General features: G+C 43.5%; 1 protein-coding gene across 1 annotated transcript in view; it reads left to right on the top strand.

The window, feature by feature from the left end:
- LOC132871942 (retinal-specific phospholipid-transporting ATPase ABCA4-like) overlaps nucleotides 1–15402 on the top strand; it is a 105391-nt gene that overhangs the window by 83374 nt on the left and 6615 nt on the right. The window contains 2 exon segments of the mRNA XM_060906578.1: nucleotides 12501–12635; nucleotides 14448–14551. Coding sequence (XP_060762561.1) covers nucleotides 12501–12635; nucleotides 14448–14551 — 239 coding nt within the window.

Raw genomic sequence — 15402 nt, 5'->3', positions numbered from 1 at the left:
TCTTCAGTAGTTGGGAACACAACTTGTCTGGGCCTGCTGCTTGGGTGAAGCTTCCTCAGTTGACCTCTGACCTGGTCTGCAGTAATGCAGGGAGGAGTCTGTGTTGAGGTGGGGGAGGAGGGGGCCGCTGTGATGACTGGGGGGACGTGTGTTGAGGGAAGAAGGAGAGATGGCTGCAGTGAGGGAGAGGGTGGGGGGGACGTGGGCTGGTTGAACCGATTGAAAAAGTCATTCAAATCATTCACCCTCTCCACCATCCCCTCAACGACTCTGGTCTTTGTATTGTGGCCTGTGATGGTTTTCACACCTTCCCAGACCTCCCTCATACTGTTCTCCTTCAGCTTCTGCTCCACCTTTCTCCTGTAGCTGTCCTTAGCTTCCCTCATGCAGCGTTTTACCTCCTGCTGTGCTGCTTTCATCGCATCCCTATCCCTGGTCCTGAAGGCAGCCTTCTTCCTGTTGAGGACAGCTTTGACTTCCTGTGTTACCCATGGCTTGCTATTAGGGTAACACCGTACAGTCTTAGCGGGGGAGACCACGTCTGCACAGAAGTTGAGGTAATCTGTCAGACTGTGTGTCAGCCCCTCTATGTCCTCACAGTGTGGGCTAAGCAGCACATCCCAGTCCGTGGTGTCATAACAGTCTCCGAGGGCATCTTCCATTTCAGGGGACCACCTTCTGATGGAGCTAGTTGTTGCAGGCTGCCTTTGAACCAGGGGGGTGTACTTCGGCTGTAGAAGAACCAGGTTGTGGTCAGACTTCCCTAGTGGGGGGAGGGGTGTGACTCTGTATGCATCCCTCACATTAGCATACAGCAAGTCAATTGTCCTGTTGTTCCTTGTTGGACAATCCACAGCCTGGTAAAAAGCAGCCAAAGTAGAGTCCAAAGTAGCGTGATTAAAGTCCCCAGAAATGATGATAAATGCCTCAGGGTGCTGTGTCTGCAGCCTTGCTGTGACAGAGTGAATCCTCTCACATGCAGCGGCTGCATCTGCCCTCAGAGGAATGTAAACACAGATGGTGATCACGTGACTGAACTCCCTCGGCAGATAATATGGCCGCAGGCTAACGGCTAGCATCTCCAAGTCCAGACAACATAAAACTGTCTTTACGGAGATATGTCCTGGGTTACACCAGCGGTTGTTAACATAAATGATGAGTCCTCCACCTTTGCTTTTCCTGCATGTGTTAGTGTCTCTGTCTGCTCTCACAGCAGAGAATCCCCGCAGGTCCACGTTAGCATCCCGTACAAGGTGTGTTAGCCATGTCTCCGTAAAGATAAATAAGCTGCTCTCCCGGTAAATCTGCTGGTTGTTCAGAGCAGAAAGCTCGTCGACTTCATTCGGCAGCGAGTTCACATTCCCCATGATAACGGAGGGAATGGATGGTTTGTAGCGCCGCCAATTGTCCGCTAGCCTAGCCTTTAGCTTAGCTCCAGCCTTGCAGCCCCTGGGTTTCCTCCTCAGCTCGGCCGGGATGGGGTGTCGTATCCCGACTCATCCCATTGTTTTCAGGGCCAGCAGCTCCTCTCTCGAATAAGTGAGAAAACTGGCTCCTGGTTGCATGTTAAAGTTAAATATATCCATGTTATATAGTTAAACATACTATGTCTTCGTAAGAAGAGCAGAAACGTAAAAAAAGGTGGAAAAAAAGAGGTTTAAAGAGCTAAAACTACAGGGCTACTGGAGAGGCAGCCGTCTCACACAGCGCCCATACACATGTTTTGTGGATGGATGAGAGCAAAATAGAACTTTTTGGTTTAAATGAGAAGCGTGGGCGGCATGGTGGTGTGTCGCCTCACAGCAAGAAGGTCCGGGTTCGAGCCCCGTGGCCGGCGAGGGCCTTTCTGTGTGGAGTTTGCATGTTCTCCCCGTGTCCGCGTGGGTTTCCTCCGGGTGTTCCGGTTTCCCCCACAGTCCAAAGACATGCAGGTTAGGTTAACTGGTGACTCTAAATTGAGCGTAGGTGTGAATGTGAGTGTGAATGGTTGTCTGTGTCTATGTGTCAGCCCTGTGATGACCTGGCGACTTGTCCAGGGTGTACCCCGCCTTTCGCCCGTAGTCAGCTGGGATAGGCTCCAGCTTGCCTGCGACCCTATAGGACAGGATAAAGCGGCTAGAGGTAATGAGATGAGAAGCGTGATGTTTGGAGAAAGGAAAACACTGCATTCCAGCATAAGAACCTTATCCCATCTGTGAAACGTGGTGGTGGTAGTATCATGGTTTGGGCCTGTTTTGCTGCATCTGGGCCAGGACGGCTTGCCATCATTGATGGAACAATGAATTCTGAATTATAGCAGCGAATTCTTAAGGAAAATGTCAGGACATCTGTCCATGAACTGAATCTCAAGAGAAGGTGGGTCATGCAGCAAGACAACGACCCTAAGAACACAAGTCGTTCTACCAAAGAATGGTTAAAGAAGAATAAAGTTAATGTTTTGGAATGGCCAAATCAAAGTCCTGACCTTAATCCAATGGAAATGTTGTGGAAGGACCTGAAGCAAGCAGTTCATGTGAGGAAACCCACCAACATCCCAGAGTTGAAGCTGTTCTGTATGGAGGAACGGGCTAAAATTCCTCCAAGCCGGTGTGCAGGACTGATCAACAGTTACCGCAAACGTTTAGTTGCAGTTATTGCTGCACAAGGGGGTCACACCAGATACTGAAAGCAAAAGTTCACATACTTTTGCCACTCACAGATATGTAATATTGGATCATTTTCCTCAATAAATAAATGACCAAGTATAATATTTTTGTCTCATTTGTTTAACTGGGTTCTCTTTATCTACTTTTAGGACTTGTGTGAAAATCTGATGATGTTTTAGGTCATATTTATGCAGAAATATAGAAAATTCTAAAGATTAGATTAGATTAGATTAGATTAGATTAGATTAGATTAGATTAGATTAGATTAGATTAGATTAGATTAGATTAGATTAGATTAGATTAGATTAGATTAGATAGAACTTTATTGATCCCTTTGGGAGGGTTCCCTCAGGGAAATTAAGATTCCAGCAGCATCATTACAGATAAACAGAGAAAAGAAATAGAGAAAACTCCTAGATAAATTAAAATAAATTAAGTATTTACATATACAAATATAAAAGAATAAGATATGGGGAAGAGAGGAAGGGGGAGGGGGAAAAGGGGGAGAAGTTGGGTTAGGGTAAGTGTGTGTGTGTGTGGGGGGGGGGGCGGCAGGAAAGATACTGCACTTTATATTGCACATTGTCCGGTATTGCTTATTGTTATCTAGGCTACTGCTCCTTCCTATCCTCTGTCCTCCTGTTCCCCCTCCTCCCCCCCAGAGAGGAGTTGTACAGTCTGATGGCGTGAGGGACAAAGGAGTTTTTGAGTCTGTTCGTCCTGCACTTGGGAAGGAGCATTCTGTCACTGAACAGGCTCCTCTGGTTGCTGATGACGGTGTGCAGAGGGTGACTGGCATCGTCCATGATGTTCAATAGTTTGTCCATAGACCTCTTCTCTGCCACCGTCACCAGCGAGTCCAGCTTCACGCCGACCACAGAGCCGGCCCGCCTGATCAGTTTGTCCAGCCTGGATGTGTCCTTCTTGGATGTGCTGCCCCCCCAGCACACCACAGTGTAAAACAGGACACTGGTGACCACAGACTGATCGAACATCCACAGGCGTTTCCTGCAGATGTTAAAGGACCACAGCCTCCTAAGGAAGTATAGCCTGCTCTGTCCCTTCCTGTATAAGTGATTGGTGTTGCAAGTCCAGTCCAGCTTGCTATCCAGCCATAGCCCGAGGTACTTGTAGGAATCCACAGCCTCCACCTCGACTCCCTCGATCAGAACTGGTCGTGACTTTGGTCTGGACCTCCCAAAGTCAATGACCAGCTCCTTGGTCTTTTGAGGTGTTGAGATGCAGATGGTTCCTGTTGCACCACACAGCAAAGTCCCTCACCAGGTTCCTATACTCCTCCTCTCTGTCATCACTGATAAATCCAACGATGGCTGTGTCATTGGCAAACTTCTGAATGTGACACAGCTCTGAGTTGTAGCAGAAGTCCGCGGTATACAGGGTGAAGAGAAGAGGGGCCAGCACTGTGCCCTGGGGTGCGCCAGTGCTGCTAATTACAGTGTCAGATGTGATGTCCTTCAGCCTGACGTACTGCGGCCTGTCAGTGAGCTAGCTGGAGATCCAGGCGACCAGGCAGGGGTCCACTCGCATCCTGTTCAGTTTGTCCTGAAGCAGTAGGGGCTGGATGGTGTTGAAGGCACTCGAGAAGTCCAAGAAGAGGATCCTCACTGTGCCATTTCCCTTATCCAGATGCAAGTGGGCTCGGTGTAACAGGTAGAGGATGGCGTCTTCCACACCAACACCTACCCGGTACGCAAACTGCAGACAGTCCTGGGCATGTTGTACCTGGGGTCTGAGGAGGCTGAGGAAGAGCCGCTCCAATGTCTTCATCAGATGTGAAGTGAGTGCCACTGGTTGGAAGTTGTTCAGCTTGCTGGGCCGATTCTTTTTGGGAACTGGAACAATACATGATGTCTTCCAGAGGGTTGGCACTCTCCCCAGCTGCAAGCTGAGGTTGAAGATGCATTGGAGTGGTTCACCCAGTTCAGCAGTGCAGGTCTTCAGTAGTTGTGGACACACCTTGTCCGGGCCTGCTGCTTTCCTGGGGTGAAGCTTCCTCAGTTGACCTCTGACCTGGTATATCGATGTTATATAGTTAAACACACTATGTCTTCATAAGAAGAGCAAAAAAGTAAAAAAGTGGGAAAAAAGAGGTTTCAAGAGTTAACAACTACAGAGCTACTGGAGAGGCAGCCGTCTCACACAGCGCCCATACGTATAGTTCGTAAAGGATTCACAAACTTTCAAGCACTACTGTATATGTACCATGCTCTTTTCTACATTTACAGCAGAGATCATCTTCAACCAGGCCCATTCTATGGAGCCTAGTTGGAGTGTAATAGTCTCTATGTATTATTTTATATTGAATAAATTTGCCTCTCGCTTCTCTGATATATTCCTCAGTGTTGGAAAGGATCCTCTCCCATGTCTTTTCCTCCAGTGCACAACACAGTTCTTTTTCCCATATCATCCTCAGATTACCACAACCATTATTACTTGTCCATGGACATATCTCATACCACTTAGATGCCTTGTGAAATATTGTTGGCAACTCTGTGTAATATTCTACTACATTTTTTATTTTGACGCAAAAGAATGTTGCTGTTTACACAGTGTCTAATCTGCAAGTATTTCCAAAAGTGGCCTTGACCTTCTAAATTAAATTTTTCTCTCATTCTGCCATAAGAAAGGAATTTACCCTCTTCGAATAGATCATTTACTGTTCTAATACCTTTTTTTAGCCATTGAGCCCAATATATTGTCTGTCTGCCTATTTTTATTTTAGGGTTGTGCCATATAGATGCATATTTTTTAATGTTATGGGAGATCTTACATATTTTATGTACTCTTGCCAGACTGTTTTAGAGTGCATCAGAATAGGGTTCTTCCTATTATTGTTTTTCCCCCTTTTCTAATATCTGTGAAAGAGCTTTAATAGGTTTAAAAGGAGATGTAAGTTCCTGTTCAATCAGGATCCAATCCAGATCCTTGTTTGTTCCAGCCCAGTGTCTAGTGAGCTTTGCCATCTCAAAAGAAAAACTATAATATTTTATGTTTGGCAACGCTAATCCTCCTCTCTTTTTTTAAGCTGGCAAAGTTTGTCTATGTGTATTCTAGGTTTTCTCCCATCCCAAAGGAAGTGTTTTATCATTTTGTTATATCTTAGCAATAATTGTTGTGGGATGGATATAGGTATCACTCCCATTAAATAATGTATTTGTGGGGCTATTACCATCTTAATTATGTTTACCTTCCCCCATAAAGTCAAGTGTAATCTGCTCCACTTATCCAAATTACCTTTTATTTTGTTTAATAATGTTTCTATATTAGTATCAATAATTTCTTCTATCTCTGGGTTCAATTCAGTCCCTAAATATTTCATACCTTTTGGAAACCATTTAAATTTATGGACAGATAATAAGTTAGGGGAACAATTTTGAGACACCAGCATAGCTTCTGATTTATGCCAATTTACCTGATACTTTGGAATACAATTCAATAACTTCTTACAACACTGGTATAGAGTTGGTTGGATCCTGATTCAACACCAAAATATCATCAGCATAAAGCAACAGTTTATGCTCTCTACCACCTCCAATAACTCCCTTTAATTCTTGGCTCTTCTCTGATTAATGTGGCTAATGGCTCAAGGAAGATTGTAAACAAGAGTGGGCTGAGGCTGCAACCTTGCCGTGTTGATCTGGATATGTTAAAGAACTGGGACATTATCCCGTTAGTAAAAACTGCAGCCTTAGGGGATGAATATAGAACTTCTATCCATCTACAAAAACCATCACCAAACCCAAATTTCGACAGCGTGGCAATAAAAAGGTCCACTCCACCCTGTCAAAAGCTTTTTGGGCATCAAGTGATATAGCTAATACAGGGTATGGGTTTGTTCTATTCATCCATATTAGATGCAGTAATCTCCTCATGTTATCGCTCGAGGATCTGCCTTTTATAAACACTACCTGATCTCTGGATGATTTGTGGTAAAACCTTATCTAGCCTCAGTGCTAGTATCTTGGAAAGTATGTTACAGTCAAGATTTACGTATTAAGCTTATAGGTCTGTAATTGGCTGGGTCTGTTAGATTCTTGTCTTCTTCTTCTTTTTTTTTTTTTGTATTAACGTAATTATAGCCTCATTAAAACTGTCTGGGAGTGGCCCATATTGAAATGCTTCTTGGAAAACTTCTGTGAATACTGGACATAGTACATCTACATATTTCTTATAATATTCTGCTGGGAAGCCATCTATACCTGGTGACTTCCCAGTCTTCATGCACATGATAGCTGATCTTCCTTCAGCTTCTGTGATAGTCTAGATATTCCTATCTTTTCCTTCCTGAGAGAGCTTTGGTAATTCCACCCTCTGGAAAAAAGTGCTCAGCTCCTCAGAGCTGCTTGTACCCATGGAGGTATACAAATCTTGATAAAAGTTTTTAAAAAACTGTATTAATCTCTTTGGATGATGTGACCAGTTTATTGTCTTTTCTAATTGACATAATAATGTTATTTACATCTTGATGTTTGAGTTGTCTTGCTAGTAATTTCCCTGTCTTCTCTCCATTTTCATAGAAATTAGTTTTGAGTCTAAATAGTGAATATTCTGCCTTTTTATTATATATTTCACGTAATTCAAATTTTAGTTGACACATTTTCCTAAAGTTACACTCATCAAATCGGTCTGACAATTGTTTCTCCAACTTAGCTATTTCCTTTTCCAGTAGTTGTAGTTTTTCTCTGCTTTCTTTTTTCTTCTGTGACACATAAGCTATGAATTTTCCTCTTACAAATGCTTTAAAAAAGTTAAGTTAAAGTCCTTCCCGTGCGGCGCATCGGGCGGCACCAATCTCCATTTCCACGATCCTCAGCCTCTCGCCTATTACATGTAGCTAGGGTTACAGTGGGGGGCAGGTCCTCTGGTAACCACGAGAGTTTAACTCCCCACTCGCATCTATAGACCCTTCCCACTGACGTCACCGGAAACCGGAAGTAAACAGACCCTGCGCCATATTGGAAGACCAACAAACTCGTGATCAGGGGGAAATAACAGCAGCGTGCGGAATTTAAACCCACGAGGCACTTGATTCATCATAAACCTGCAATGGTAAACTTTTGTGCTGTGTTAGGGTTCCAACAAAGCTGATGGGAAAGGTGAAAAGAAGTCTTTCTACAGAATACCAGCTGTGATTGAGACACAAGGGGAGCAAACCAAGGAGCTTTCTGCCAGGAGACAGAGAATAAGTGCATTACTGAGTGTCTGTGAGCAAAGGAGAGCCTGAACGCTGCAACCTCCCTATTGGCTGTTTATTGGCTGTTTGTAAAAATGTATCAATTGTTGCCCTTCATCGCGGACTTGAGAGCCGAGACCTGACGAGTTAGTTCGTTGGTAGCAGAACAAAATGTCTGGACACAAATCGGGTTTTCAGAAAAGGAAAGAAAATAAACGCAGGGTTGAAAATACAAAAAAGGAGGCAGAAAATGCAAAACGAGTTTTAAGGTAGGACAAATGGTTACTTTTCTGAGGCAGCCCGCCGTGGCTGCCTGCAGGCTTATTTATTATAGCCCATTTAGTTAAAATAATTGATCTAAAATGTTTATAGTTATAGTTATGTGATGGTTGTCCTCAGTGTTCGAACTATGCCAATATTTTCGGGGGGTCCCTTTTTTTCCCTTGGGGGGGGGGGGGGGGGGGATGCTTGCGCTTGTCTCGGAGCGCGGATTTCCAAACACATGAGAAGCCTCTCTTACGCACATATCACGCGGACTCCACACCTCCACACACGCATCGCATCTGAAGTCATAACTCATCAGGGGAAATCGTGTCCGCATTGGCATGTTCAAAAAACAACCTCGCGTCAACAATGATACCACACGCAAGAAAAAAAAAAAACAGTCAGGCTACTCAACAACCAACCTGGCAGCAGCAGTCATTGTCATATCGGGATTTCTTGACTGTCTCTACAGTTGTAGGAATGTTAGGCCCTGTATATTATGGCGCTATCACTGCCTCCATGAACCCGGCTATACGGCCTCTTAAATTTGGCTTGGCAATTAATATCGCTCAGTACCTGAGTATTAATGTTGAAAGAATCCTCAGTGAAATGGTCCGAACACAGTTTGTGGGAAACAGTAGGTGCAAAGTTTTTTCTACGGCAGTAGTGAGCCCACACTTTCCTCAGCTTCGGGTCCTTGGGGAATGCAAAAAAACTTACTCCAGGGCATTTCTCATTGGAATTATTGCAACCATAAGCAGCACAATACACCATGCTGTCCAATGTACGTTAAAGACTATAAAACAATTTTCTTGTCATCCACTTCTCCATTCATCTACCCGCTTGTGCTGTGCCCGAAAGTTTTTGTGACGTATGATCACGTGACAGCGGCTCTTCCGGTTGTAAAATATGCATATCGGAGCTCGAGCAGAAATGCCATATAATCATCACGAATATAACGATTTTACTGAATTTAATAGATGATTTTGTATTTGTTGATGCAATTAATTCATATTTTTAATGGAAAGAAACTGATATAGCGTGCTTTTATGTTTCATGTCCCATGTCCTTTAACTAAATCCCAAACAGTAGCTAATCTACCTGTTGTTCCAATATTTAGGTTTAAAAATGATTTAATGTCCTCACCCAGTCTTGCAGTGAATTGCTCATCTTGTAGTATACTTGTATTCAATCTCCATCTTCATATAAATTTGAGATAAGTAAGGAATTTTTTCAGTTTAACTGGTGTACTACAGCCATTAATATTCCATGTTACGACATTAATGAACCCACTGCCTATTATGGTTGAGAAATGTATACTTGTATGCCTTCACTCTATCTAACTTAGTACAACCTGCCGATGCCCTATTCCTGCCAACATGAAAATCAAAACAAAAAACGAACCAGTGTCTCAGAACACTTTCCAACAACAAATAAGGACAGCAATAACAAAAAACACCGTTACCAGACCCGGCATAGCGGTGTAGTGAGCCTCTTTGGCTTAGTCTGACTGTGGTCCATGTGAGTCCTATAGACAGCTACCTTTACTCTTCCCCTGCCGTCCGGTTGTGGCAGCACCTCAACAACTCCATCCCCGCCGCACCTTCCAAAATAAAGCTCCCCTCTCCTTTACATGTTGCTCAGCCCTTCTTCAATTATCTGTAGTTTGGATATTCTCCCAAACAAAATCTTCAGCCCTCTTTGGATCAGTGAAACTCCATCTTTTCCCCCTCCATGTGAATCTTAGGTTGGCTGGGTGTGGTAGCGTCTGTTTCACCTGGTGTGCCCACAAAGTTTTCATCATCGGGCAAAAACTGTCTACGTTGGTCGGCACACTCTTTGGTCATGTCCTCGTAGAAAGAAAGAGTGCAGTCTTCCCACCGTATTCCCCTCTTCTTTTTTTTTTGCTGCTGCCAGCACTTTCTGCCGGGCTGTGTAATGCAGAAACTTCACCAGTGTCATGCGAGGCAGTTGGTTGTCATCAGGTCGCGGCCCCCAGCTTCTGTGACTCCTCTCAATCTCATATTCATCTCCCTGTAGCCCTAGAGCCTCAGACAGTATTTTCTTGATGTAGTCGTTCATTGTACTCCCTGCTTCCTTTCCTTCTTTCAGTCCAATCAGTCAGATGTTATTTCGTCTGTTTCAATTTTCCTGGTCTTCAACACGGCTCCACAGTTGTTCCACTTGTTGCACCAGTTTCTTGTTTTCATTAGCCACGTTAGCAGTGTTATTTTCTACCTCAGCAATGTGACTTTCTGCTTCTCCCATCCATGTCTGTATGGCATTTACTGTGGTCTTCAGCTCTGTTATGTCTGACTTAATTATCGACACATCATTTGCTACTCCATTCAGAGTGGAGCCAATCTTTTTGAAATTTCTGCCAAGAGGTCTTCAATACTGTTCGTCTGGCTTGCTTCTGGGCTAGCACAGTTATCTTCCATAGTGGCTATAGTCTTCAGCCGAGTTTGTATGCTTCATTTTGTCTGGTTCATAGTTGAGTTCAGACCTATACTACTTTGTTTGTTTTTATGGCTGAGTAACAATATCAACTATTTGTGACAACTGAGTTTACAGAGAGCTGATAAAACTTAATTGTAAGTCATTGTTGGGGGGTCAGGAGCATGTCTAAAGTGCTGCCATTTCCCAGGTCTTCCCCACGTGACTCCTTATGATTTTATATTTAATTCTGGACAGAACAGGTAGCCAGTGAAACTGAGAAAGAATGGGGGTGATATGAGCAGATGGTTTGGTCTGGGTGAGGAGTCTCACTGCATTGTTCTGAATGTATTGTAGTCTTTGAAGGGATTTAGTGGGGAGGCCAATGAGAAGGGAGTTACAGGTACAATAATCTAAGCGGGACATAATGAAGGAGTGGACCAAAGTTTAGTGGAAAGAAAAGGGTGAAGGCGGGCAATGTTCCGGAGGTGGAAGAAAGCAGTCTTGCTGAGAGATTTAGTGTGGGGATTAAAGTTGAGTGAGGGGTCGAGCAATATTCCAAGGTTTCTAACAACAGGTGCAGATTTAACAAGTGCACCATCAAAACTGAAACTGGAGGATTTGGACAATGAAGATTTGATGCCAATAAGCATGATTTCTGTTTTATCTGTGTTAAGTTTTAGAAAATTATTCTGCAGCCACAACTTTAGGTCTGATAGACAGTCATTGAGGGAACTGGGAGGGTGTCAGTGGGGGAGGATGTAGTGTAGTGAGATATAATTGGATGTCATCAGTGTAGCAATGAAAGTTAAGACCGTGGTTACGAATAATTTGGCCAAGGGGCAGTATGTATATAAGGAAAAGGAGGGGCCCAAGAACAGACCCCTGGGGGACACCACAAGTAATAGGGGACATGGAGGACTTATGTGGACCCAGTGTGACAAACTGTTGTCTGTTGGTGAGGTAGGACCTAAACCACTGGAGGGCTGTGTCTGTGATACCAATATCTGACAGACAGGAGGTGAGTGTGTCATAATTGATGGTGTCAAATGCAGCAGATAAGTCAAGGAGAATGAGAATGTGAAGTGAACCACTATCAGCAGACAGGAGGAGGTCGTTTACCACTCGCAGGAGAGCAGTCTCTGTACTGTGATGTGTGCGGAAACCAGACTGAAAGGGCTCATACAGATTGTTTTCAGTGAGAAAGGAGTGAAGTTGTGAAGCAACCACTCTTTCCAGTATTTTTGCTAAAGAGGGGAGGTTGGAGATCAGTCGATAATTAGACAGAGAGGTTGGATCTAAATCAGGCTTCTTTAAAACGGGAGTCACTGCAGCTGTTTTGAGGGCAGCGGGAACAACACCAGAGTTGAGGCATGAATTAACCAACAGTGCAGTCGGTTCATAGATGATTGTGGAACATGCCTTGAGTACAGGAGTAGGGGTGGGGTCAATCTGACATGAGGAGGAGTTAGACTTAGCGATGATATTAGAGACAGAAAGGGGAGTCAACAGTTGTGAAGTGAGTGAGTTTAGGGCCTAGAGGAGGAGAATCGGGGGAGAGAACTAGAGCAGTAGATTGAAAGCACTGGTAAATTTGGTTAATTTTGTCTTCAGAGAAATTTCAGAAAGCCCGACACTGTTCAGCTGTCTTGGGGCAGGCTGCCACAGGAGATTTGAGAAGTTTATCAACCATCCTAAAGAGTGTTTCTGGCCTAGACTTAGAACCACTTATAATTAATGAGTAGTGGTTAGAACGGGCAGCATTTAAGGCATCCCTATACTTATGAATGTGCTCAGTGTAGAGCAACGAGTGGACAGTAAGACCAGTTTTCTTATGCAAGCGGTCAAGATGTTGGCCAGTGGCCTTCATTACTCTGAGCTCAGGGGTGAACCAGGGCTCACTAAAGTTAAAGGGTTAATGTGAGAAAGCGTGGTTACACACTGCCTTGCGTGTCCTGCAGGTGGCGCAGTGGTGTGTTGATAAAATCGGCCTGTTGGAGTACGCAGGTCTCTGTGCTGGAACTTACAGTGGAGGAAACAAGAGGAAGCTGTCCACTGCCATTGCCATGATTGGCTGCCCTCCTCTACTGCTGCTGGTAATAATAATAATAATAATAATAATAATAATAAACTCTATATAAATATTGTATCAGAAATTGTCCCAGTTTACAACACCGATTCCAAAAAAGTGGGGACAAAGTACAAATTGTAAATAAAAACGGAATGCAATAATTTACAAATCTCAAAAACTGATATTGTATTCACAATAGAACATAGACAACATATCAAATGTCGAAAGTGAGACATTTTGAAATTTCATGCCAAATATTGGCTCATTTGAAATTTCATGACAGCAACACATCTCAAAAAAGTTGGGACAGGGGCAATAAGAGGCTGGAAAAGTTAAAGGTACAAAAAAGGAACAGCTGGAGGACCAAATTGCAACTCATTAGGTCAATTGGCAATAGGTCATTAACATGACTGGGTATAAAAAGAGCATCTTGGAGTGGCAGCGGCTCTCAGAAGTAAAGATGGGAAGAGGATCACCAATCCCCCTAATTCTGCGCCGACAAATAGTGGAGCAATATCAGAAAGGAGTTCGACAGTGTACAATTGCAAAGAGTTTGAGCATATCATCATCTACAGTGCATAATATCATCAAAAGATTCAGAGAATCTGGAAGAATCTCTGTGCGTAAGGGTCAAGGCCGGAAAACCATACTGGGTGCCCGTGATCTTCGGGCCCTTAGACGGCACTGCATCACATACAGGCATGCTTCTGTATTGGAAATCACAAAATGGGCTCAGGAATATTTCCAGAGAACATTATCTGTGAGCATAATTCACCGTGCCATCCGCCGTTGCCAGCTAAAACTCTATAGTTCAAAGAAGAAGCCGTATCTAAACACGATCCAGAAGCGCAGACGTCTTCTCTGGGCCAAGGCTCATTTAAAATGGACTGTGGCAAAGTGGAAAACTGTTCTGTGGTCAGACGAATCAAAATTTGAAGTTCTTTATGGAAATCAGGGACGCCGTGTCATTCGGACTAAAGAGGAGAAGGACGACCCAAGTTGTTATCAGCGCTCAGTTCAGAAGCCTGCATCTCTGATGGTATGGGGTTGCATTAGTGCGTGTGGCATGGGCAGCTTACACATCTGGAAAGACACCATCAATGCTGAAAGGTATATCCAGGTTCTAGAGCAACATATGCTCCCATCCAGACGACGTCTCTTTCAGGGAAGACCTTGCATTTTCCAACATGACAATGCCAAACCACATACTGCATCAATTACAGCATCATGGCTGCGTAGAAGAAGGGTCCGGGTACTGAACTGGCCAGCCTGCAGTCCAGATCTTTCACCCATAGAAAACATTTGGCGCATCATAAAACGGAAGATACGACAAAAAAGACCTAAGACAGTTGAGCAACTAGAATCCTACATTAGACAAGAATGGGTTAACATTCCTATCCCTAAACTTGAACAACTTGTCTCCTCAGTCCCCAGACGTTTACAGACTGTTGTAAAGAGAAAAGGGGATGTCTCACAGTGGGAAACATGGCCTTGTCCCAACTTTTTTGAGATGTGTTGTTGTCATGAAATTTAAAATCACCTAATTTTTCTCTTTAAATGATAAATTTTCTCAGTTTAAACATTTGATATGTCATCTATGTTATATTCTGAATAAAATATGGAATTTTGAAACTTCCACATCATTGCATTCCATTTTTATTTACAATTTGTACTTTGTCCCAACTTTTTTGGAATCGGGGCTGTATTACATTTAATTCAAAATCAGTTTAAACTGTGTAAAGGTAATGAAAACAATCACACTCGGTGATTAATTAGCTGTGATTATTCTGGGATTTGAACACTAAGGGTTTATTAACCCTCTGTGTGTTGATTACAGGACGAACCCACCAGTGGGATGGATCCTCACTCACGCCGCTTTCTGTGGAACGCCATCATGAGCATCATCCGAGACGGCAGAGCTGTAGTTTTAACATCACACAGGCAAGTTGTGTCAAACTACTACGACTGCTATCACACACACACACACACACACACACACACACAGTTAGGTCCATAAATATTTGGACAGAGGCAACATTTTTCTAATTTTGGTTCTGTACATTACCACAATGGATTTTGAACAAAACAATTCAGATGCAGTCGAAGTTCAGACTTTCAGCTTTAATTCAGTGGGTTGAACAAAATGATTGCATAAAAATGTGAGGAACTGAAGCATTTTTTAAACACAATCCCTTCATTTCAGGGGCTCAAAAGTAATTGGACAAATTAAATAATTATAAATAAAATGTTCATTTCTAATACTTGGTTGAAAACCCTTTGTTGGCAATGACTGCCTGAAGTCTTGAACTCATGGACATCACCAGACGCTGTGGTTCCTCCTTTTTAATGCTCTGCCAGGCCTTTACTGCAGCGGTTTTCAGTTGCTGTTTGTTTGTGGGCCTTTCTGTCTGAAGTTTAGTCTTTAACAAGTGAAATGCTGCTCAGTTGGGTTGAGATCAGGTGACTGACTTGGCCATTCAAGAATATTCCACTTCTTTGCTTTAATAAACTCCTGGGTTGCTTTGGCTTTATGTTTTGGGTTGTTGTCCATCTGTATTATGAAACGCCGACCAATCAGTTTGGCTGCATTTGAGCACACAGTACGTCTCTGAATACTTCAGAATTCATCCGGCTGCTTCTGTCCTGTGTCACATCATCAATAAACACTAGTGACCCAGTGCCACTAGCAGCCATGCATGCCCAAGCCATCACACTGCCTCCACCGTGTTTTACAGATGATGTGGTATGCTTTGGATCATGAGCTGTACCACACCTTCACCATACTTTTTTCT

The sequence above is a fragment of the Neoarius graeffei genome, chromosome 23, assembly GCF_027579695.1.
Source record: "Neoarius graeffei isolate fNeoGra1 chromosome 23, fNeoGra1.pri, whole genome shotgun sequence".
In the NCBI taxonomy this organism is placed as follows: Eukaryota; Metazoa; Chordata; class Actinopteri; order Siluriformes; family Ariidae; genus Neoarius; species Neoarius graeffei.
The sequence above is the reverse complement of the archived record's forward strand: the minus strand, read 5'-3'. Positions and strand labels throughout refer to the sequence as shown.